Raw genomic sequence first — 24597 nt, forward strand, 5'->3', positions numbered from 1 at the left:
GATCCCCCCAGGCAGATTTCCACCTCTACCTCAGGGCTGTTTTCCCAGAAATTCCGAGGGGAAAAACATATGTATAGGTGTTAGAAACGCTAAAAACAAAAAAACCCACACCAAACAAACAAACAAACAAACCTCACACATAAACAAAAAAAAAACCAAACCCAACCAACAAAACCCAACACACACATAAAAAACCCCCACAAGCTGTAAAAACTGTAATACTCAAACTGCTGGGCATTTGTCTTCCACGTAGGCAATGCAATTTGGAAGGGAAAAAAGTCCAGCTTCATTTTGATCCCCCAAAAATACACCTGAAAGGGAGGCAGGACCAATACAGGGTAGAGGCAACAGGACAATACCCCATAACTCTGAACTAACCTCGTCATCCTTTCCCTCCTACTTTTTTTCTCTCACCCCAGGAGCTGGAAGCCCGAGTTTGACAGAGCCTGCAAGAAATAGGCCTCTTGTCTGGATAGTGCAGGGAAGCCTAATTATAGGAGCAGTGATTTATAAATAAATCTGTATTAAAATCCAGTAACTTGTTGCCAGACAGGTCAGGCAACCAAAGGAGGAGAAACCCAAACAAACCACACCACCGCAGACACCAAAGCGGCAGGTGCTATTTGCCAGGAATTCAGCACGTTCACATCAGGCACAACGCTGTTGATGGCTGCTCAGGGCTGCTGCCCTGACCCCTCTCCTTCCCCTTGCTCTGTGATTTGAAAAGCAAGCAAGAAAATACAAAATCCAGGGTCCACCTCTGTCGAACTGGGTGCGCACCCAAAGCCAACAGCATGGAAATGTCCCATCCCGCTCTTCCTGAAGGCCAGACGCACGGGACACCAGAGGCTCAAATCCAGGAGCCAAGAGATCCCGAATCAGATTTCACATGGCTCCCGCTGTTCCAGGGCTGCGACTGCAGAGATCACCTCAGACTTATTTTTAGGCATCCAGCCCTGCGCCTTTTTTTTTCCAGTAATTCTGATCAAACTCGTTCCTGGAACTGGTGAACAGGTTCGGCCACAAGACGGCACTTCCTGCGTGTAAGACGTCACTCCCAGTGAGGATGCCAGGGAAGGAAGAAATGACAGATGCTGGCGTCACTTTATCATTTTCTACTTTATTACTTCAAATTAACAACCACGATAAAGCTCAAAAAAGTCCAATATTTACACAGGAAAAAAGTACAAAATCCCCCCCAAAGTTCTTCAGGTTTTTTTTTGTTTTTTTAAATTACAAAGTAATAAAAAGTTTTGCTCTTTAATTAAAAAAAAGAGAGAGACAGTAAGAGGGGTAAATAAATTAGGAAAAAAATAGGGAGGAAAAACAAAGTGTTAAATAGAAAGGATAAAAACAAACAAAACAAAGACTAACCCCACCCTCCCCGCCCTGCCAACAACCCATCGGCTCCACACTACAGTGACAGTGTGTCTGCTACAGGCCACAGGTCGCAGTGGTGATCGTTGTGTTTCAAAGCCCCAAGTGCCACAAAGCAGCTTGAGTATTCCTAAAATTATATTTAAAAACAACTAAAGGAGGGGGGGGAAGGAGGGAGATGGGTGGGAGAGGACAGGAAGGGGTTGTGCATGTACGGTGGATCTTACTCGGGGTTGCATGAGGGAAGGAGAGAGCAAGAGCCATCGCTCCACGAGAACCAAACTCCAGTTTCTGTGTGCCCCTCTCTTCTCCTGAAGTCCCACACTCTCTCCGCAGGAATTAAAACAAGTTTTAATTAAAAAAAAAAAAGTCAAATGAAAAAACACGCACAGCCAGACGAAAAGACAGACCCCGCTGCAGGGATGGGAAGTGGGTTCTCATCTCCCTGTATTTCAGCTCCAGCCTTCCCATCCTCCATGGGAACAGGTGCCTCTCCATATGGATCCCTCAATGTGTCAGGACCACTCCAATCAGGTAATTCTGGCACTTCTCCCAACAGCCAAAAAAAAAAAATAAACGAATGCAGAGAAGCCACCCATGGAAAGGAAGCCCAAGTCAATGGTTAGGCCGTTGCCACAATTCCCCTCACAGCTTAAAATTCATTTAATGCTTGAGAAAATAAATTCTGTTATAATAATAAAAATCAGACTTGTACCATCAAGTGTGGCTGGAATCTGATTCCCTCCTGACGCACAAGGCTCCTGGAAGAAAAAAAAAAAAAAAAAGACAGAAAAACCCCCACCATCCCCTGCCCTCAGAAAAAAAGGAGAGCAAAGTTAAAATTTATATGGCTGGAAACCATTATTTGATTTTTTTTTTTTAAAAAAAAAAAGTAAAGCAGAAAAAGATTTCCAAAAAGAAGGAGGGGGGAGAAAAAAAAAAAAAAAGAGAAACCAAAACCAGGAGCAGAGAGTCAGGAGAGGGAGCTGGGGGTAGCCAGGGGGGGCAGCAGCGGGGCCAGGTGGGGCTGGGGGGGCAGCAGAGGTTTTCCGCACGGCTCCCACGTCGTCGGCTTCTCGGAGATCCTCGCGCTGGGGGACGCAGGCGGCCCTCTCGGAAACGGCTCACACCAGCGCGGGGGCACAGCTTGACTCCTCATCATTGGCAAAAAGAAATTCTGTCGGGGTTTGGTTTTTTTTTTTTGCTGTTTTTTGTCTTTTTTAGTTTTTTGTTTGTTTTTTTGGGGTTTTTTGTTTTTTAAAAGAAAAATACAGTGAAGACACTAGAAACAGGAAAAAAAAAAGAGAAAAAAGGGAAGAGGACATTAGGAAAAAAGGCTCTTTCCAGCAATTCCAATGCCAATTGGAATGTAACAAATCAAACCAGCCCTTTCTTCTACACTCCTGCTACCCCTCAGAGTAACCTTGTCCAGCCGCTGTTGTTTCCTCTAGAAGAGGCACTCGATAGCTGTGCAAAGTCTCGCACACTTGATTACGTACTCAGCACTCTCCTCCCCAGCACTATCACGCTGCCAGAAGAGCATTCACAAGGAACTAACAATAACAAAATGGCTCCCTGGTGCTGCACATTCTCCACCCTCCTAGAGAAATGGAAGCTACCTTCACACCCAAGATAATCCATTCCCCCAAGGTTTTTGGTGGTCAACCTGACTCTTCCCTCTGAAGCCAAAAACCATCCCAAAGTAAGGCAAAGGGAAAGGAACTACACCAACCCCCCCCCACCCCCAGCAACAGCAAAGCCTTAACCTAATGCCAGCAATTCCCTCCTTGGGGGAATCCCAGGCACGAAGGCAGACTCACCTAAGCAAACACTGGTCCAGTGGCAATTGCTCCTCACTTCCCAAGGTGATCAAATGGCACACTTGTCTACAACAGAAAGAGAATAAGTCAGGGATGGAGAGGAAGAAAAAAGCATGAAGGACACCAAAACAGAGAGGCTGCGCATTTCTCTTGGGATATCCTCCCTCCCAAGAGTTTACTGTTCCTCTTCTCCAAACCACTGCAGTCTGGAAGACAACCAGATGAAGGCTTACTCAGAGCAAAGCAGAGCTAAGGAGACGGTACTGAGCATGGCCTCCAGAAAACATGTAACTGAAGAGCCAAGGCGTAACCTGCTACCACTCCGCTCACCACGCTGTAGACGCTTCAGGCACACACCAGCTCCAGCAGATCAGGCAAAAAACACTGTGGGGCCCTTAGTCCTTCTGGGACGTGCAGGCCAAGGCCACAAACATCGCAGCAGGGACTCACCTGTGATGCTGAAATCCGTGACACTTCTTGCCGCCCTGTGAGGTCAGATGAGGAGACGTTGGCAGGAGCTCCTCGGTGTAACCTCATGCTGACCTTCCGCTCCCTGTCCACTCTTGAGATTGCTCTGGGGGACGTGTTTCCTGGCAATGTAAAGAAACGGGAGACAGGAACACAGTCGTTCGTTTTAGTTTCCAGCCAATAATGGGGGTGACACCCTCTCCCAGCTTTCCCACTCCACTCACCGGACTGTTGGATTCGGGAGGTGGGGGTGGAGGCCATGGGCTCGGTGACATTGCGAAGCCGGTTGGCAGTGGCTCCAGCAGGTGGGCCGGGGGGCAGCGCTCGCGTGGCTGAACCCCGGAGTTGCCCCATCCTCTCTTCTCGCTCGTGCTCTCGCCGCTCTCGATCCATATCCTCAGGGTTCCGGGCTGCTCCCTGAGGAGGAGAGAAACCCCCCATACCACGCACAGCTGTCAGGCAGGAGAGACAGCAGCAGACCCGGACAGAAAACACACAGTGCTCCATCCCACCGAGAAAGCAGAGCTCCCTTCCCGTAAAGCATTCTCCCTCCACCATCTTCCACTCCACCCAGAGAGGGCCTCATTCTCTTCCATGAAGAAACAGAGAAGAAAGCATATGGTACTACAGCTGTTACTGCAATCCGTGTCTGCGTCCCACCTCCAAATAAAGTTTTTTCCTGAAAAATTATCTCTACCTACCTATAATTATAGGTCTATTGACAGACATGCTCCAGACACACTCACAACAGCACATATAACCCCAAGTTAGCACCCCCAAACAACTCTGCCTCTTTTCACTTTACCTGCTCCCCTTTCTCAAATTGCTCACCAGGGGTAAGTCCAAATGGCAGGCAGTTTCCAACTCTTCTCCCTCATCTCTCTGACATGAATCAAGCCCTGCCCATCCAGCCCTTTCCACACAGACACTCACAAATTTAAGCATGTTCCAGTCAAAGACGTAGTCATAGGAGAAGCCTTGGCGGTGGAAGAGGTTGCGGAAGAGCTGTCGCAGGTACGAGTAGTCAGGTTTGTCGTCAAACCTCAGTGAGCGGCAGAAGTTGAGGTATGTCGAGAACTCAGCTGGACGGAGCAGAGAACAGTTGGTTGATTAACACCATCTAACCCCACTAGTCCCACCACTGAGCCACCAGAGCCTTTCAGCAGCGGAGTGCTAGACCTAGATGGCACAAACACACAGCTGTGTAACGAAATCTGAGCCTGCCAGTTGCTGTGCTCTGGCCACCAAGACCACCCAGTCCTTATTTTTACCAGAGGAAATTATCACACATCACTTCTTTTTCTGTCTGCTTCTCCAAGCAAGAGGGAGCAAGTCACAGAGCCTGCTGAAGGAGAGTAAGAATGCAGGCCTAAAGAATAAGTGGAGGTGAGCTTTGGGAAGCTCAGCTCAGAGCAGAGGTCCTCCTAGGTCAGTAGCCTGTCTTAAGCAGTGACCAGCATTAGACAGCTACAGAGGTGAAAGACCAGGGTGAGCACGTCTGACACTTTCATTACCATTAGCCCAGCTTCCACCTGCTTTCAGCTCAGGGAACTTCCTGATTTGAATGTGGTTTCTGATTATTTCATAACCCTCAGTAGATCTCTCTTCCACATAGTTGTCCAATCTCTCATTGAACTCCTGTAAGCCTTAAGTATCCACAACACCTTCTGGGAAGGAGTTCCACAGCTCTGCTACTGGCTGTGTGAAGAATCACATTGTTCTGTTTTGAAGTTGGCAGGAACCAGCTTTGTTTCTCTTCCAACTTAAGAACTGGGGCCACCAAATAACCAGCTCCCATCCAAAATTCTGGAGGCATAGCAGGACTATAGACTTCTAATCACCTCTTTTCCAGGTTCCAGTCCAGTCACTTGTTGCAGAAATCACCTCACCTCTGACCATCCTTTTGGCCCTTTCCTGGACCTTTTTCCAGTTCTACCATATCCTTTCTGAAATAGTGGGATGGACCAGGGCTGCACAGTGCAAGTGGGCCAGGGGTTTATGCTCATTGTTTGGCCTTCTTTTCTTTCCTAGTAATTCCTAACACCTGATCCGCTTTCCTCAGTAGACACCAAGTGCAAAGTTGAAGCTTTCACAGAACTGTCATCACTGCGGCAGCTTATTGGTGAGTGGCACTGGTCAGCTCAGAGCCTACTATTCTTCACGTGATACGAGGACCAAGCCTTCTCTCTCCTCTCACATACATGACTTCATGTTTACCTACAAAGAACTGAATTTGCCATTCCATTGCCTGGTTATTTCTGGTGTTCATCACAGTTGGCCCTCATCCTATTTAACCAGTAAAAGCTCAGGATCATCAGCACACCTTCTCACCTAACCACTCGCCTCCCCCTTCCACACTGTTTGTGAGGTCCTACAGATCCCTCTCAGCACTCTCATGGCCTTACTAACACAAGGCTCAACTCTCCACAAAAACATGTTTCCAATTTCTGAACCAAAACTGTATCACCACTGGTCTCTTATCCTTCTCATCACTGGTGTCAGCAGCACCTGCTGGTCGAGGGGTACTGGGCACTACCCTTCAGGACTCGAGGCTCAATGGGGTTTCAGCAGGAGAGCAAGCCGTGCATCAGACAAGACAGCCATCAGGATCAGAGCACTTACAAGGGTACCCTTTGCAGAGCACCTCAATGGGCGTTGACATCTTTTTCTCACTGATCCTCTCGTACTTTTGGCGCTTGGTGGCAGCCTTGAGGCCCTGCCAGGGCAGCGATCCCAGGTTGAAATACATGAGCACGTAGCCCAGGCTCTCCAGGTCATCACGGCGACTTTGTTCTGTGAGAAGAAGTTACAAAGGAACAACAAGTGAGCAGCAACCAAAACTGCTTTGGCAAACCCACAGCTTTGGAGGCAAACACGGAACAAAAGAAACAACCACTCTTTCTTCTCTGGTAGATTTCTATGGGTAGACAAACTTGTAGAAAGCATTCCAGTACAAATTTTTGTGGGGATGTTCATACTTCAAGAGTTAAAACGCTGCTCTCCCCATACAGCCCAACCCACTTCATAAATGAATAATTACTCTGACTACATCCCCACTCGGACAAGCCTTAATTCACACAAGAATTCAACAGCTCAAGAAGCGCTGCAGCAACACTGTCTACTTTGCTCTCCCCAGTCCCAGAGGAAGAGCACCTACACTTCTCCACCCAGAATGACACTTCACCCTGGGAATTAGTCACTTCACCCTGGGGATTAGTCACGATGGAGGTAGTCACAGAAAGACAAAGTTAGCAGAGGTAAACCAAACATAACCCATTAAAAGACATTTTCTAATTAACATGCCGATACTCTTTACACAGGGTGGAAATGAGGAACTAACGATCCCTTCTTGTGCTAAATGACTTTGTTGACAGTTTAGAGAAGCCTAACATATAATACTGTGCAAAGATCTTTCCGGATTGGTGGCATGTTTCAAGCTGTGGAGGAAAGAGGCATGAATACAGAGGTATACTTTGAACAAAAAGTTCCCCTCTAAATGAGGAATGACTCTGTAATTGGCATCACTTCCAACTCTACTCAGAGCAAGGGTTGCCCTTAATATGCCATTGTAAGGGCCCACTTTTAGTCGCTTATTTACAAAACAACAACAAAAAATGTTTTCCCAAACAAAAACGTTCCACGTTGAACTTGTTCTCTGGAATGGCCAAGCCATGTTAAGTTTCAAGTTAGATCAAGATGGAGTTGATGCAGAACCTCAGCAACGGAAAATGTTGACTGTTTAAGCTGTGAAATTCCTCCCAGCTCCTCCAACATGCTTACAAACTCATCTATAAATTTTGCCAAGAAGCTTTTGCCCTTGTTCCCCTCCCAAATAAGATAAACACTTTGGAGAAAGTACTTCACATCTTGAGGAAAACAACAACTTACAGAGATAACAGAGAGGCAAAATATGGCTTGAGGGAGAACACAGGGCTAAAGGAAAGACTAGAGAGATTAATTTCTTCATTTACTACTACAGCACATTTTGCTGGATTCAGTGCCACGTCCTGGAAGACGCTGCAGATCATGCATGGGTCTGTCGGTTAATTCTCAGTATTAGTTACATGCCACCACCCGCCCCATTCAAAGGGCAGTGGATTACCCTGTACTCTGGTAGCTGAACTGAACTCTGACGAAGGATGAGCTGTACGTCACAGATCTACATGTCCAGATGTACTGACACAAGATGTGGGTCACCATGGGACTTTCTTCCTCCTGCAGCTCTCTCAGAACCTCCTAGTGTTTTTGAGAATGATGGGGCTTGGCAAGTTAAAAATATTAGGGGAAAAAAAAGCATTGCGGTTGCAGAAGAAAAGAAGGGTCTCATCACTCCATAACCCCAGAACCTTTGGGTCAACACACATTAAATGCCATAAAAATGCAATGTTCCAAGACAGGAGTAGAGGAGAAAACAGCCCTGCAGATTCCCCAAAGTGTCTTACTTTGCAGAAATAACAGCATTTTTTGACCTCACTAACTTACTGCCTCCAGGTGCCCACTTTAAAGGGGCTAATACTTCCTAATCTTATCAGGCTGCTGCCAAAGATAACTATATGACTGGCTGGAAAATGCTTAGATACTATGGAGGAAGCAGGGAAAAGAAACCCACAGTTTTGCATTTGTACTCTCAGAGGTCCCTGACTACACACCATACATATAAAATAAATAAAACCACACAATATTTGATAATGACCTACATCCTGAGACAGGAGTCTTACGGAAATGGAGTCAGAACACACATCCAGGGCTTGAAAGCACAAGAGATGAGGGTAACTTCAATCTTGCAATTTGCCAGCCCTTGACTTATCTGTGTTGTAGCTTTAAAGCTTGTAACTGGGGTTTCCCAGTCTGGAGCATGGTGGTGTCCCTCAGAGGAGCAGGGAAAGGCAGGACAGGAACCAGAGAAACCTACTCAACAAGTACATCAGTGTTTTAGGAATAAACTGGGATCTTGCCTCGAAGATCTTCCTTGAACTTCACACTGCTTAGGGCAGGCTGGACCACACGCCTCCACTTGCACGGAGCACAGCAGCTCACTAGTATCCATTCCATGCATGCAAACACAGGTTACTGGGCCTTAACACAGCAACACCATCAAGGAAAAACAACTGCAAGCACAATGTCTATTTAATAAAATGCTGAATGATAAGTGTTTCTGTTGTATGCTTGATGTCCAGTATCTCAGGCACATGTGGTCATTGTAGCCCACTTAAAACAATTTCAGTGAGTCAAATCTATGACAGGCCTGAAGCACCAACATGATGGGTCATAGTTGTCAAGCTACCTCAAAACATTACAGCAGTCTTTCACCTAGAACTTAGCTACAAGATCCTGAATTAAACCTTGGATGATGGTGAAAAACAACAGCTCCTACATACTATTCCTCTGTTTTGTCTTCAGTTACTGTTACAAATATCCACGGTTTTTTTCTAGCCTCATATGCCAACATCCTCAGGTTAACATTAGACTGCAAAAATAATTAAGAATTCAAAAAAAAAGTTCACCTCTACACACCAAAGAAATATTATTTAATATCACTGCTTTCCACTTTTAGAAGCTTGACAATCATTGACTAACTCTCGCAGGATCCCTGGGATACAGAAAAAAGAAAAGAAAAAACCCAACCAAACAAAACCCAAACCCCCCCAAAACAACAACAATCAACAAAAAACAACTAACCAACAAAAAACCCACACCTCACTTTACAGTTTGTAAAGTGAAACACAAGTGTCATGAATGCACTCCCAGAGCAGGTCAGTCCAGAAGCAGGATTACAGTCATGACCTGTGATACCACATCACAGTTCCTCTCTCCATTTTATTTCAGCTTCTCAGGTCTCCTACAATACATGGGGGGCTGCTGCTACTACATTTATAAGACACTCATCCTTTCCTCCTGTAGTCAAACTCCTTCCAATAGAAAACACGAGATCACCTTCCCACACAACCCAGGTTCATGACAAAAAACTTGTTTCTTTGCAGCCTAAAGTACCTCTGGTCCCCCAGGACAGTGCTCCCCTGTGCCCTGATCCTACCCACAGCAATGCTGTTCCCATGCAGGACTCCCTAGAAATCCAGAGTCTTCGCTGGAGCCAGCCCAGCTGCAAGCAGTCTTAACCACGCAATAATTTCCCCACTACGTACTCGGAGCTGATTTTGCACATGCTGGGACTGCCCTTCCTCTTTCTCTCCCTACTGCCTGGCAACAGCCTTGAAAGCCACATGAAAATCTGGAAGGGGTGACAGAGGGCAGGATGAGCAGAACTTCATGCTTTGCACAGCCCACACCGATGCCATCTAGGACACACGTCTGGGAGGAACTGCCCCCCACCCCCAGACTCCTGTTATCCAGACAGAGCCCACCAGGCTTCTTCCAAGACTGTCTCCTGGCCACCCCTGGTCATCTATTTCAGACTTTACAAGCTCCAGAGGGTGCAAGGGACTCTCATCCCCAGAGCATGTGAAAATTGACTGGAATGCGTGAACCAAAGCCTGCACAGTACAATGACTCCCCCAACAGCAAGTCTCCAGCTGTGGAAACCCTCCCAGATCTCGCCTCCTACTTTTTCCCCCTGGTCACTGGGAAAAGAATGTGTTTCCTCCAGACACTGGAATGCCCAACCCTTAGCTTGCACATTCAAATAAAGGCATTTATTCATTTGCTATTCCCGTCACACGAATACCCCAGCACCTGGTTCCTTCCCTCTCCCTAACACACATTAATGTAACATTAAGACAGAGAATTTAGTCTCCAAAAAGTCAAAAATTTCTGAGTGACGGTTCCCATGGCAATGCTGGTAACTCAGAAACGTGTCTGTCATACACCCTGTGGCAAGGTCCTGAGAAACAGGAACTCCAGCTGCAACCCTGACACCCACACTCCCTTTCCCCAGGCAAGTCGTGTAACCTTTAAGCCATTCAGGGGAACTATCTGCAACATGGAGATAACACACCAGAGACCTGTTGCAAAGAGTAACTCACGCCCAGACTTTCCCAAAGCAAAGGGCATGAAGAGGGTGATGGCTGTGCTCAGACCATCGATGGCTTATGCAGTTTGCCCTTGGATTAGTGTTCAGACATTGTTTGTTCACCTGATACACAAGCCAAGCATCAGTAAAGGGCTAAGTTGGGGTGGGGTGAATAATAAAGCCCTTAAAAAAAACCCCACACAACAAAAAACCAACTCCACAACCAGACATTTAGCCTCTCGTGATCAGTTCAGACAATGCAGGCATACACAAAAGAATTGACAGACATAGTAGTGAGAATTATTTTGTGCATGTCTCCTTGTGGCAGTTATCACGGCTATGGAAATCTTGACTGAGAATTCAATGGAGAGTCAGTTATATATAAGCAGGTCAAGCCAAAATACAGAAGACCAACTCGGAAAGCTCTACCAGAACTGTTTTTACTATGTGGCAAAGGTCAGGAAATCACAGTCCACTTCTCAACACACAACAGTCCCCATTTCAATATAAATGTAAAAAAAATTCAGTCTACAGTTATGTAGTATTAACCAAGGAAGATGGTGGGAAACCACTTTATTTTCTGCAGGTCAAGTCTTGACTCCAGATTTACGAGAAACCACCTGCAAGAGAGGAGAATGGGTAGCTTTCCCTAAGAAGAATGAGGACATGAAATCCTGTAGAAGCTGTTAAGTTTAAAATGTTTGAGTTCCTTGCTCTGATTTGCAAATTCTCAGCTTATATTTCAGAATAAGGTCTCCCTGAGACACAAACTGAGCTGCCAGCACAGGAGCTACTTTCCTGGGTCCAAAGGCAGGACAGCTTCAGTGTTTCTGCTCTTCGGACTTGCCAACCAGCAGCAGAACCAAGTCAGCCTGCTCAGAACAGACCCTGCAGTAACTAAGGAACTCTCACCCTGCAGACAAAATTTAGCCCACGCAGGGAAAAAAGGTCATGCACCAGAAAGAAGTATCTGGTCAGGGAATGGAAGAGAACTGCAAGAGGTGTTTTCAGCTCTGTTCCTCACAGCAACCAGGTGTTGTCCCTCAGAGGCTCACTCCCAGGACAAGAGTTTGGGTGACTTCAGGAGCTTTAAGTGCAATGGGTGCTAACCTGCACAAGGTTTTTACAAAGCCCGGGATGACAGCCATCACTAGTGTAAGACCTGGCTTAACTCTCAGCACTCCTTTCCATCCTAGTTTTACCCCTACAGCCATAGACACCAAGGGCAGAGACCCACCTCCCTAAAGCTGCTTCAGCCTCTCTCAGTAGTGTGTGCTTCACAAACACACACTCATTTTGAAGGCCCATGACAGCCAATCCTCAATCAAAACCTGGATGTCCAGGCAGTATGAAGCCTCCCCTCATTTCAGCTTATTCTACATTCCCAGCACATGGCTGTCCCCTTCTCAGCAGTGGGTAGCAGGACTATGACCGCAGTGCAGTCGGCCTGTGTCCTCCAGCTCTGCAGCTACAGAATAATCACTGAGGAAGGCACTTGGGAGTCAACAAGAGAGGTTTCAATTGCACACATTCCTCAAGGCTCAGTGCCTGTGAATGTCTCCTTTACATTAACTAATCAGCCTGCAAAAATTGTGCAAGGCAGAGTTAGTGGCAGTGAAGTCAGGGAGGTCACAGCCTCGACACTGAAATAGGGCCCCACCGCACAAAGCAGTGCACGAACACATACCAGTAGACAATTTCTGCCTTCAGGAGGTCAGAGTGCCACAAAAGGCAGGGGAGGTAACACGACCCCAACAGTTATTTGCCCAGCATCTCAACACAAGCCAGCAGCAGAGCCAGGCACAGAACCCAATCCCCACAGGGACACTCTACCTCCCCTGGAAAGCCCCACCAAGAGGCAGCAGCAGGCTCACCGATTCCCAGGTGGGTGTTGATAGAGGCATAACGGGCTGTGCCAGTCAAATTCTTGTTTTCCCGGTAAGGGATGTGCTGGTGGGTCCGGGCATCTCGGTACTTCTTGGCCAAACCAAAATCAATGATGTATACTAGGTTGCCTTTTTTGCCGAGGCCCATAAGGAAGTTGTCTGGCTTCACATCCCGGTGGATGAAGTTCTTGGAATGAATGTACTCAATACGGCTGATCTGGAGGGGGGAAATAAATAAACAGTGAGACAAGAGAGAGGGAAACTTGCCGTAACTACAGCTGTTAAAAACAGTATTCTGTCCAGGACACTGGCCTGTCAGAGCACGGAAAAGAACACTTTGTGGAAAATATCAGAGATGACAGCCAAGGAAGAGAAACCCTCTGGAAGCAGAAGGATCTGGAGATGGAATTCAACCCACACACCAGCCCAGTCATCAATCTAGGGAGGTCACCATTAGCACCACAAGGAAGAACAGGAACCAGGTTTTTACAGACTAAAACTTTGATCTTCAGCATTGACACCAGTCAACTTTCAACCTTATCCAGACTGGGAAAAGAGAGGGTCTAGACCAGCTAAGGGTCTTAAACCCAGGGCATGGGCAGTGGAGTCAAGACAGGTAGTGATACCAGTCATTCATCATGCAGGCAAAAGCATCTATGTGTGCAACACAAGCACAGGGTGAGCAGCAGGGGAAGGAAGGAGGGATGGAGATCAGGAAGAGCCAGCAATGCCTAGGTTTCAAGCCCCCCACTTCATCAAGAAACAGAAACCTGGCTGCCACTTTCTCCTAAATGGAAAAAGCCTGGGGTATAGCAGTTGAGTAGAGGGGATGGGAAGAAAAAAAAAAAAAAAAACAACACACACACACAAACTAAAAACACCACAACAAAAAAACACAACCAAAAAAACCCCAACCAAACAAAAAAAAACCACAAAAGCACAAAAACAAAGGCACAGAAAAGGAGAGCAGGCACAAATGCTTCAGAGGAAACTCACCATCTGGTCTGCCAGGAGCAGAACTGTCTTGAGACTAAATTTGCGGGAACAGAAGTTGAAGAGATCTTCCAGGCTGGGCCCCAAGAGCTCCATCACCATCACATTATAGTCCCCCTCTGCTCCACACCACTTAATGGAGGGGATACCCACTAGGAAAAGAGAAAGATTAAGCCCACAGAACAGAGGAAAACTGCTGCATCCCCTGCTGAGATCATATGTAACACCAAATCATTTCCTTTCTCAGGCCCTCCAGAATAATTTCCTTCTTAGACCACTTCCCCAGCCCCATCCTTTCCTCCTCATCTTACCTCCTCCCTGCATCATCTTGTAGAACTTGCTTTCAATGTGGAGCTGGGGATGCTTGGTTTTGACACATTCCAGTTTGATGGCCACCTCTTCACCAGTCGCAATATTGGCTCCTGCATAGAAATGAGAGTGAAATTAAGATTGTGCAAGCTTCCACTGAAGGTAAACACCATTAACAAGGCTTTGGCATCTGTACAGGCCTTAAGATTTGCCCCAGAATTTATTCTGTGACAGAAGTGAGATTCAGCCACTTCAGCTTCACACAGCATTTCCAGTACTGCCATTTGCAAAGGCAAGCTGAGGAAGGCACACGAATAGGAAACCAGCTCTGATCCTGCAGCCAGGCTAGAACAACAGTCCGACAACATGGTAACTGCCTTGTTATTTCAAAAAGCGCCAGACTTTGGGAGGTCAATCTGTTTATAGCAGCAGTACCTAAACTGAATGGAAGTTTTAGTTGTCTCTGTCCATATACATAGCCCCTGAAACCAAGCCTGCCCCCCAGGCAGTGATATGGTGTACCTCTTCCTGAGCAAAATTACTGGTTACCTCAGGTACATCATTTCCATACAGCAAATTAGTTCAGGAGGAGACATTGCTGACATTCCCAGCTACCTCTGGTTTCTCTACAGCCCTGACCTGCTCAATAGAATCAATTCCCAAATCTCCATCTTCTCCCTCTCCTGAGGGCTTTAATAATACCTTTATCTTTTGCCAACACAGAAACATTTGCTATATCCTAAATTAGAAGCGTGAAGAAATAAAGTGAACCCAGTACTGAATTAAGCTACTCAGACGCGTTTGCTGAAGGTATTGCTAGATAGTTTGTGATGACACAAAACCACCGCCCCACACGCCTCTTTCTGAAAAGAACTGAGCTGCCAGCCACGAAAGCCAGCACTCTGGTCCCAAAGCACACTGTCAAAGGAGGAACAGGCTGGTCTTTCTCTCATACTAGCCAAGAGGATTCCATATGTTTCACATCATCCTGAAATGGAAAGAATGAAGATTTGTACACAGGTCACAGGAACACCACTCGACTTGCTTCTCTGTCCCCATCTCCCATGCCTGCCTCACACACACAGACAAGCCCTTCCTCGTATCTGGAACTATTAAAAGTTGCACTCAAACATAAACCAGAGAGCAGCTCTGATCATGAGCAGCTTATGAACACCGCCATAAAATAAGCTACTCCAGTATATGCATGCCAAACATGAGCTGGAGTCAAAGGTGATGTTTTGCAGATATCCCATAGCCAGTTTTGCTAGGTCTGGCTAATTTGTGTCTCCTGACCCCTGCGATAAGACTTTCAGAGTCCACAAGGACAGCAGCAGACAGATCTCTTCAATCATCCTCTTTCACACATCTCCTGCAGAGCCAGGGACTAAAGATAAAAAGGAAATGTTCACACAACCAGATCCCTTCTCCCCCTGGATCCTAAGGAGATCCATCTCCTGTTGAAGAGTTCTGGCTTGTACACAAAGTTAGCCAAGAGCTGCCTGCTAGCAAAAAGACGTCATCTAGATATTACAGGTTGGATCGAGACAGACAAGCTGCTAGGAATTTGTAAAGAGAGGAACAAAAACGATCGGGGCCTAGAGGGATTGATTTACTAAGAAAGATTAAAAGAGCTAAATATGTAACATAGACAAGAGATACAACTCAGAAGGGTGGGGAGGAAGAATGGGACATGACAACAGTCTGCAAATATTTGAAGGCTGTAAACACTAAGGAGGGAGAAGAATTATTCAGGGTGCTCTGAGGGAGGGGAAGGAGGAGCAATGGGATTAATTTAATAAGAGTTTTTACTCAAGAGGCAGGAGAGGGGAAAGGGAAAAAGCCATCCTGAGAGCTAAAGTCATTTGTCCACGGGTGACTTCTGGAAAGATGCTGATGTTTTCCACTTACAAACTGCTGGCCAGCAAAACAAGTCTGTACATTCCCTTCACTCCACCATGGGACCCTTCTTGCAAGCATCAGAAGTGCAAGGAGGAAAAGAGCAGGAAAAGGGGCTAAGATCACAGTTAAGAACATAGGCCTGGACTAATATCTACCTTTTAAACTAGTGTTCGATCACTTGCCCGCATTCAGCATGGAAACACCCAGGACTTCCAAATAGATAAGAGCGCTTCCTTCCCTTCCCTCTTTCCCCTGCCTTTGTGAAGACTTCCCTCCAAATGCTCCGCGGCAGCTCTCCTGTCCATTCCCCAGGGGAGTTCTTCCCTGTCCTAGTCCATCTGCTGACACACACAAAATGATAAGTCTTGTTGACTTTTGTCAGCAGTAGCATTAGCATTTCGAATGAATCCAACTCCCTAAAGTTGAACGGTGGAAAAATGAATGAGTTCTCATCTCCACATTACTCTGTGTGTCTAGGAAGATGATGATGCATCCATCTACTAGGCTTTCTGCAGGTGGGGAATGTTATCTGTGGGCATGTAAAGCAGGAAAAGGAGGGCTAAGCATCAAGAAAACTCGGATTCTGCAAACCATGAATATGCCATTCAAATGATCAATGCAGCCTTCAGCCCCACGCTCTCCACAGCCCAAACACAGGTGTTAGTCTCTTAGAAAAAGAAAAAACAGCAAAAGCAGGACCAATCAGACCTAATGAGGAGCTATTCTTTGCTGAGGGGGTTACCAACTGAATACTTTAGGCTCACCTCCTCCCCAAACCCCATTATGTCTTCAGGTTGCTCCCTCTACCATTTTTTGGCTACATATCTACCCAGACAGACACTACTACAAGGAAGAAGGGAATTCACAGGCAGGAGTCTCTCTGATCCTTTGTTCCACGCTTTAACCACCATGTTTTTTAAAGCTACAAGTACAAAAGCAACAGTTCTCTGCCCCCTCTCCAGACTGGAAAGCCCCACATTTCAGACAAACGCAGCAGAGCCTGCCTAGCTCCAGCCACCCCAGAGACGTATGTAGGATTGGGGATAACTCCCAGCATCCACCCCCAGCCTCACTCCGCTGTGGGGCTTGCACGAATGCAACTCATTCATCACGAGCTGTTTGAAACGGAGCCCCAGGGACAGAGGATGTCACCGGCTAAACAGGATCTTTTTGCAGTGAAAGCCTCAGTGCATGTCTGATACAATAAACGCTGACCTCCCTGCACATTGGGCAAACCGACAAGCACGTCCCCCTGCTCTCCCCACTACCCGCTCCCCTCTCACCAGCCTGATGGGGGAAGAGAGGAGGGCTGGGAACAGATGGGAGAAGTCGGATAGGGCGAGAGAGAGTTAACAGGCCAGGAAACAAAGGGAAGGCACTCCCCTCCCAGCAAGGGAGGAGCCTGCCACCAGGAACTGTCCCCAGCCAGCGCAGGTCCCAGCATGCTTTGTCTGCCCCACCATCTCCACTGACAATGTCCAGTGCATCCCAGCCCCAACCCTTCCTACTACATCCAGCAACCCTGCCCTGCCTCTTGGCCAACATCTCTGACAAAGCACCTCTCCTCTGACGGCCCAAACGTCTCGAGAATTCCTCTGCAAACTGGGTTTTGCTCTTCTGAGTGGGCATTGTTTGAGGCAAACGGGGTAGCCAAGGCCCAGGGCAGCTGGATCTTATTTCCTACCCTGCCAAGCCAATGCTGGGGGAATCCCACCATAGCGGATCTATCCGCCAAGGCAGAGCCTGGAAGCAAGACATTGTGCTTTAGGCCCTAGCCGAGGATTAATAGGAGTCTATCCTTCGTGTGTGTCTATGTGGGAATTCAAGTTTCCTTCTGATGGGAAACCCACAAGCAAACCCCAAAGAGCACAGCAGACAGCACCCACTGGTTAGAGTGTGGGTGAAGGCACTAACACTTCCAAAATGCTTCCAAAAAAAGGGAAATAAAGCCACTTGGATGCTGTAGCAGTAGTGAAATGGGTCTGCTGCCAATCCATGCTGTGCCAATGAAGTGAATTTTCTCTCTCCAAAGACTGCCTGCATGCCCATTGAAAATGTTCAGGCTGTATGTTGAAGGTGATTTTAGCTTAAGAGGGAGAAGCTGGGAATAAACCGTACAGCCCAAGCTCGCCTTCAGAGACAGACAAGGTTTGTCTATCTCTTATCTGTCTCCACACCACTATCAAGAGAGAACTGTGAGGTGAATCTAGTGCGAGAGAGAAGTCCTCATGAATGAGTCCCTCTGTCTGCAGAACAGACTGTGAGAGGATAGCACAAGCGTCCTCCAGACACACCAGAGACTACGTGCCCCATCCCTCCAGGCTGGGGAGTCACCCAGGCTCCAACAAGTCTCGCTATCACTGCTTCAAAACACACTGGCCTGCACCTCAGTGAATATCACAAGGGCTTTGATACTGCATTCAAGTGACTTGGTTGAACTCGGCAGCTGGAGGCATCTGCTGTGCTAACACCAAGGCACTGGGGCTTCCTCTGCCTCTCGTGTTGTTTGGTTACAGGCAAGGTGGGCACAACCCCTTCACCACAGCCTGTTTTCCATGTCCCCTTGGCACAGGTGTATGATCTGTTGCATGAGGCAGAGGCCTTTCCATTCAGTATCTCTCTTCTTTCTTCACAGGCTTGCCAGATGTTTTGCAAGATCCTGACAACTTCTACTGTCTTAGAGAGGGTCTGGATGGCTTCAAGCCTCAGCACAGGTGGAAAATGCTGTGTCTGGGCTGTCAACCATCAATCCCTAGCACCTGAGAATTAAAAGCACCATCACCAGAGACACTAGCTAGCTGGAGGGCCACAGAGGAGGACATACAGGAGAAGGCTGCAGTGAAAGCAGCACACACTGGAATCTGGATCCCAGATCCATTATTTATCATCTTTGTTCGTGCTCTGGATAAAGGTGGCAACAAAGTCTGTTACTGATGATTCCCACAGGATACTTAATCAAGAGAGGCTGCCAACACCAATCAAGACAGAATAATAAAGCAAGAGGGAACTGGAGATAAAAGCCAGAGGAAGAAAACAGAAAGTGATTTACAAATACAGCGAAAAGTAATTTCAACTAGAGGTATTCAACGAAAGAAACTCTGGGAGGGATGGGAGGATGTTGCAGAACCTAGGAGATATCTCCTGCAATACAGCTGACAGTGCGCTAAGGCCAGTTCTGCAACCTGATACTGTGTTGGTGATGGGGGAAGCCAAGGAAACCCAGAGCAGTCTATGCAGAGGCGTCACATGACGGATGATTCCAGGGTAGCCCTTCACTGCCAGGCACTGGAAAATGCCACACCTCAAATGCTGTGTAGGTTCCAAGCTGCTCAGCAGATGGACTAAACTGGGAAAAACTGAAGGAGCAGCAAGAGCGAGGAGTGGTGGACGTGCTGGGAAGCAAAGTACAACTCAGCTGAGCAAATTAACAGCCAAGTAGTATGCGATGACCACCTGTGAGTGCCCTTTGGGTGCAAACGCTTGGTGAGAGAGCAATCATTCTGCTGGCCTGCAGGACTACAGCTAAACAGGCAGTGCTGAGAACTACATGACAGGTAAAGCCACGCCAGCTCTCATGGAGGAATCAACCAGACTACTGGGTAGTCTTGCCACATTGGCCCCATTGATCCAATAAAACCATCAGCAGGCAAAGCATGAGGTAACTTATCTACACATCAGCATGCTGTCTTGGAAGAACTTCTCCCCACATCACCTGCCGTGGTAAAAGGAAATCCAGTGCCTCATGGGCTCTGTCCATTGGCCTCCCAGCTCAGGTCATTCCAGACATTAACTTGAAATCCCACGACAGACTGAGCAGATCTGGGCCCCAGGAATTTAACTAGGCCAGCCTCTCTGGCCTGTTTTACACCTCTGGCCTCAGACCTCTCTCTGGCAGCAGCTAGACCACTTCTTCCACTACCAACCTTCCCAAAACTTTATTTATTCTACTCTGAAGGAACAGTCATCTCCTCCCTTTCCACCACCCACTTTTTACAACTCTGTTTTATACCCGCACACCCAAGCTCAAGAAAACGAAGCAAGAGAGCTGGAGTAGAGTGTATGACAAATATGCCCTAAATAATCAAAATCTAAACCAGTCTGATCAAACATCACTGTGTCTCCAATATCTGCAAGGCAAAGCCAAGCCAAGCTCATCCCACTTCTTTTGCCATCAGAAGACCAGCAGCAACCAGCAGTATTCCTTGAAGCGCTTTTCTCTCTACCACCTCCAACCTTACGTGATTCCCATAAATATCAACAGGCAAGAAAAAACAACCCCAAACCAATGACACAATTGAGAAAAACAACCTTGCAGGTGGAAGGACAGAGACTCACACTCACCTAGGTAAATGTCTCCAAATGAACCGCTGCCAATCTTTCTGCCCAGCCGGTATTTGTTCCCCACTCGAAGCTCCATGGTTCAGTCGTGCTGAGAAAAGAAGCACAGAAAGCACAACGTCAGAGCAGAAACAGGATGTGAATCACTTAAGACTACAGAAGAGACCTCCCCACTTCACCCAGAGGCTGGGTAGAGTTTTTAATCTTGAAATACTTCACCTACACAGCCTCTATCACCTCTCTTGATCTCCTGGATGTCCATGAGCTAGAAACACTGCGGGAACATGACCCTTTCAAAAATGTTTTCCATGTTCCAATTATGTGAATGAAGAAGGACCAAACCTGTTCCACATCATTTTGTTCAGAGACTTGGGGGGGTGGGGGGGAGAGGGCAACAAATCCCTCCCAAGAAGGTTTCAGTGGGTGATCATTTCACACCACTGTGAAGAGAGGTGGTGCTGCTCCTTGTAACCTACAGCACCTGGCAGCAGTAACCTTGTGAGACACTAGAAGGGACAGGCATCATAAACCCTATGAGAAGGAGCACCTGCTGGCCCAGCCTTAGACCAGCACCTCTGTGGTGGTGAAGCACAGGACCTGAAGACTGTGACAGACAGACAGACTGACTGCCAGGAGCAAGTAACACCATGAGCCATGGGCGGAGGCCAGCAAAGGGGACACGGAGGAGGCATCGCTGCACTGAACCCTGCGAGGCATGCACTGAGGAGGAACTCCACTGGCTTATCTCCACACACTCCTGCTGATGGGATCACAGCCTCCTTTGGTCTACCTGAGCCTCTCTGTTGCCTACCTAGGTGTGCCGGCTGTTTGTTTTTTAGCAGCTCAGACCTCTCTCCTCATCCCTTTACCCAAGGTGATAAGCTAACCCTTTGACCTGCTATATCCCATCAACATGCCCAGGCTTAGCCTACTCACCTTCCACAGAAAACCAACTAGGTGAAAGGACCACAGCCACAGAGTTTGTTCTCTCTGCCAACCTCAACTTCTGCTGCAAACACCTTGGCCAAACACAGTTCCCTTGCCAGCAGCCCCCTTTCCCTTAGCCCTTCCACAGCCACCAACTTATTCTAGGAACTGCGGCTCTTCCTGTGACAGCTAACGCGTCTCCTTTTAGAGGGATTTGCCACACTCCTAATTTATGCAATGCCACATTATTAGCGTACAAAATGCAGACACAGAGCCTGTTGGGGACAGGAAAGGTGAGGAATGATTCATGTTTTCACAAGTAGGTGAGAGGAACTTTCCCTTGCTGGAGTGCAGTGGGAAGAATCACTGAAGGAAAGACAGGAAGAATGGCCTTGTGAGGCACAAGCACACACACACACAAAAAAATAATCCCAGCTACGAGATTCTGGGCATACTATAAACCCAGAGCTGCTTCTCCTGCCCCAGGAGATAGGATTACAGAAAGAGGAATGGATGGGCTGCAGAGACGTACAGGGAAATAATCCTATCAAGGCATTCAGGGGACATTGCGAACCCTGAAAGCAGAGCTCCAGTCCCCAGAAACCACACACAAAACACTCAGAGGTGGAGTCCCCTCACCTAGTATTTACTTATGCATGTGGGTTTTATGTGTCTAAAGTCTACAAAACCCCGTGGCTATTTCTGACTTTCTTACTACAAAGAATGCAGGCAGAGCCTTGGGAACCAAACCAGGAGGCAGGTGTACTTGGGCGAAGGTGCAGCAAACATATATGATCTTTATCCGCTGCCTGCTGTTCTGTATAACCACATTAACATACATCTGACTTGCTTACACTCCTATTCCCAACAAACGATCAAAGGTCTGTGTCCCCGAGAACCCGTCACACCACCATCAGGAAGACAGCTCTCAAACCTCCTTCCTTCATGGCTACGTTTGCCCAGGCCTGCGATCCCTCAGTGCTTCCACTCAAGTCCAGCTCCCAGCCAGGGCAACCATGGCCAAGCGAGCTGCAGAGGCCGGGCAACAGGTCCTGGCGGGGTCCCATCCCCACCAGGGCACAGCGGTCACTGCTCTGCAACACCACGGTCTCAAGCTGAAATTTGGTCCCACCCTTCTGGGACAGGCAGGAGCCAGGTTAAGAAGGGTTTCGCACACAACAAGGCAGCAGGCCTTCTGGCTGATTAAGCAACAGGCTCCAAAGGGGAATCTAAAAAATGCTCCAGGGTGAGGGGGTGGAAGTGGAGAGCAGAATAATGGAGTGAAAAAAATCATGGTCTCGCACAGCTGTCATTTTGCCTTATCTCCCCCCCAACACGCACACACAAGTGTGCTTAGAAAACATGGGTAGAGGCCAGCCAGAGAGCAACAGCATGGATTCGTGGTAAGGGGGCAGGACACGCACATCCCACCCCCCCAACAACTGCTGCAGGAGTTCAAACATCCACCACATTTGCTTCTATTTCATTCATGTACCCGCACCATCTACGGCTTCCGCCCTTACCATCAGGTCTGTTCCAAGAAGAAAGACAATTTATGAAATTTATATTACTCCCTATGTATTATTTATACACGTAAAATTTAACACACTGTCCCTCCCCCCCACCAGGCTTAAGCCCCCCTGGCCTACCACCCTTCCTGCGCTCTCCAGCTAAGGCAGGTTCCCAGGGGCTGCAGGGCAATCATTTAGTTAAACCATTTAGTTTTCCATAAGGGACTAACACACATACAACCTCAAAGCAAGAGTGTGCTCTGCACGAGCGTTTGCGTACGTGAATAACCAACATTACGCAGACACCTACGATACACTACACAGCCTCAAAAAAAAGAAAAAATTACTATCCAGCCGCCAGCGCTGCTTCCCCACACACACCATTTTGCACCAATCCCCTTTTATATAATATAAAATACCCACATACAGGCACAAAGGCCATTATATAAACACATGATAGAGTTGATCTTGCACTGTTGTGCCAGCACCGATGGCGACTGAAGACGCGGGGATCATCTCGGGGTGGGGGGGGGGACACAGGAGGGCCACCTCAGTCCCACCTGAGACAGACAGGAGTAAGAAGATGCCTTGCCTAGCAAAGGCCACGCAAAACGCAAACCCACGGCTCCATAATGGAGGCTGCCGAGCCCAGCACCACTCCGGCTTTCAGGGGAAGTGTGGGGAGCAGGGGCTGCTTTGCCCATAAAGGCTTTACATGGCTTTTTTGTGTGTGTGTGTCTGTGTGTGTGTGAAGGGAATAAAGGAACGGGCTGGCAAAATAATAATTTGAACTGGCTTTAAAAAAAAAAAGGGAAGAAAAAAAGCGAAAAATTACATTTTGATTGAAATGCAAAACATCAAACCCCTCCCCAGCCCCTTTCACACTTGCAAAAAAGGAGAGTGGCAAATAAGATGGGGGGAGAGAAACCCCACATACAGGGCATTTGGACTACATCTGAGGAAGAAAGAGCCACAATAGGAAAACAGGGGGGGGAAACAAAAAAATAGTAATAAATATGTCCCTTACACCCCCACCCCCTACAGGCAAAACACTACGCGAAGACAGCCTTACCCGGGCTGTTATTTTTCCGGGTAGATAACAAAAAGCTGCCACCCCCGAGAACGGCGCTGAACTTCTCCTTGTGCCCCCCCCCAGCTCCCGGCCGCGGACCCCCGCCCCCACCGCCCCCCACCCCGCACAAAAGGAAGCACCGAGCCCCCACACACCCCCCACAAACGCAGACCCCCCCCGAAACAGCCGATGAGGGGGGCTGGGGAGGGAGACAAGGAGCATCAGTGAGCGGGAGGAGTGGGGGGTTAAATCACTCAGGGGGCGCCCCCCGCGGGGACCCCCGAGCCCCCCGCCGCGAACCGCACGGCACCCCCTCCCGCTCGCCCCGGCCCCGCCGGCAGGCAGGCAGGGCCCCGGCAGGGGGGAAGGGGAAGACGGGGGGAGCCCCCCCCCCCCCCCAAATCAGCCGCCGCTGGGGAGGCGACCCCCTCTCTGCGCCCCCACAAAGGGGCTTTTGTCCCTCGCTACCCCCCCCGGCCCGGCACATCGCGTCCTGCCCTCCCTTCCCCCGCCCCCTCCCCCTTCCCCTTCCTCCGCGCACACAAAGAGCCGGAGGGGCCGCCTTTCCCCCGGGGTTTGCGCCCCAAGATGGAGGCGGGCGCCCCCCATACCCACCCTGACGGGAAGGGGACCGTGTGGGGCTGCTGCTCCGCCGGCTGTCAGGGGGCCAGGCGGCCGCGGCGGGGAGGATGACGGAGGATTGGGGAGGGCTGGTGGCGGCCGTGCCCGGCGCGTCCCTCCTTCGCTCGGCTCGGCTCGGCTCAGCGCGGCGCGGCGCTGCCTGCCGCCTCCCGCCCGCTCGCCGTCCCCTCCAGCCGGCGTGTGCTCGGCACAGCCCGGCTCTCACCCAGTTTCCATTGAGCCCCGGAGCCAAACCCACTGATGTCACCCAGCGCAGCCCCGGCCCTCCTCCTCCTCCACCTCCGCCCGCCGTTAAAGGCGCAACCGCCCGCCGCCGCTCCCACTGCCCGCACGCCCGGCGACCCCCTCAGCCCCAGCGAGGGGGCGGCCAACCGCCCCACACGCTCGG

The 24597-nt window shown here is 48.6% G+C and overlaps 1 protein-coding gene across 1 annotated transcript; it reads right to left on the minus strand.

Annotated features, from left to right (window-relative positions):
* Positions 1-1156: 1156 nt before the first annotated feature.
* Positions 1157-24431, minus strand: CSNK1E (casein kinase 1 epsilon). The gene is made up of 11 exons (XM_065639146.1): positions 24183-24431; positions 20061-20148; positions 13823-13933; positions 13515-13663; positions 12507-12735; positions 6288-6458; positions 4599-4747; positions 3890-4082; positions 3648-3787; positions 3198-3263; positions 1157-2659 (listed from the first exon to the last, which is right to left on the minus strand). Exons 2-10 carry the CDS (start codon positions 20134-20136, stop codon positions 3231-3233), a joined length of 1251 nt encoding a protein of 416 aa, XP_065495218.1. The 5' UTR covers positions 20137-20148; positions 24183-24431; the 3' UTR covers positions 1157-2659; positions 3198-3230.
* Positions 24432-24597: the final 166 nt, after the last annotated feature.

Source organism: Caloenas nicobarica, chromosome 1, assembly GCF_036013445.1.
Source record: "Caloenas nicobarica isolate bCalNic1 chromosome 1, bCalNic1.hap1, whole genome shotgun sequence".
NCBI classification, from domain to species: domain Eukaryota; kingdom Metazoa; phylum Chordata; class Aves; order Columbiformes; family Columbidae; genus Caloenas; species Caloenas nicobarica.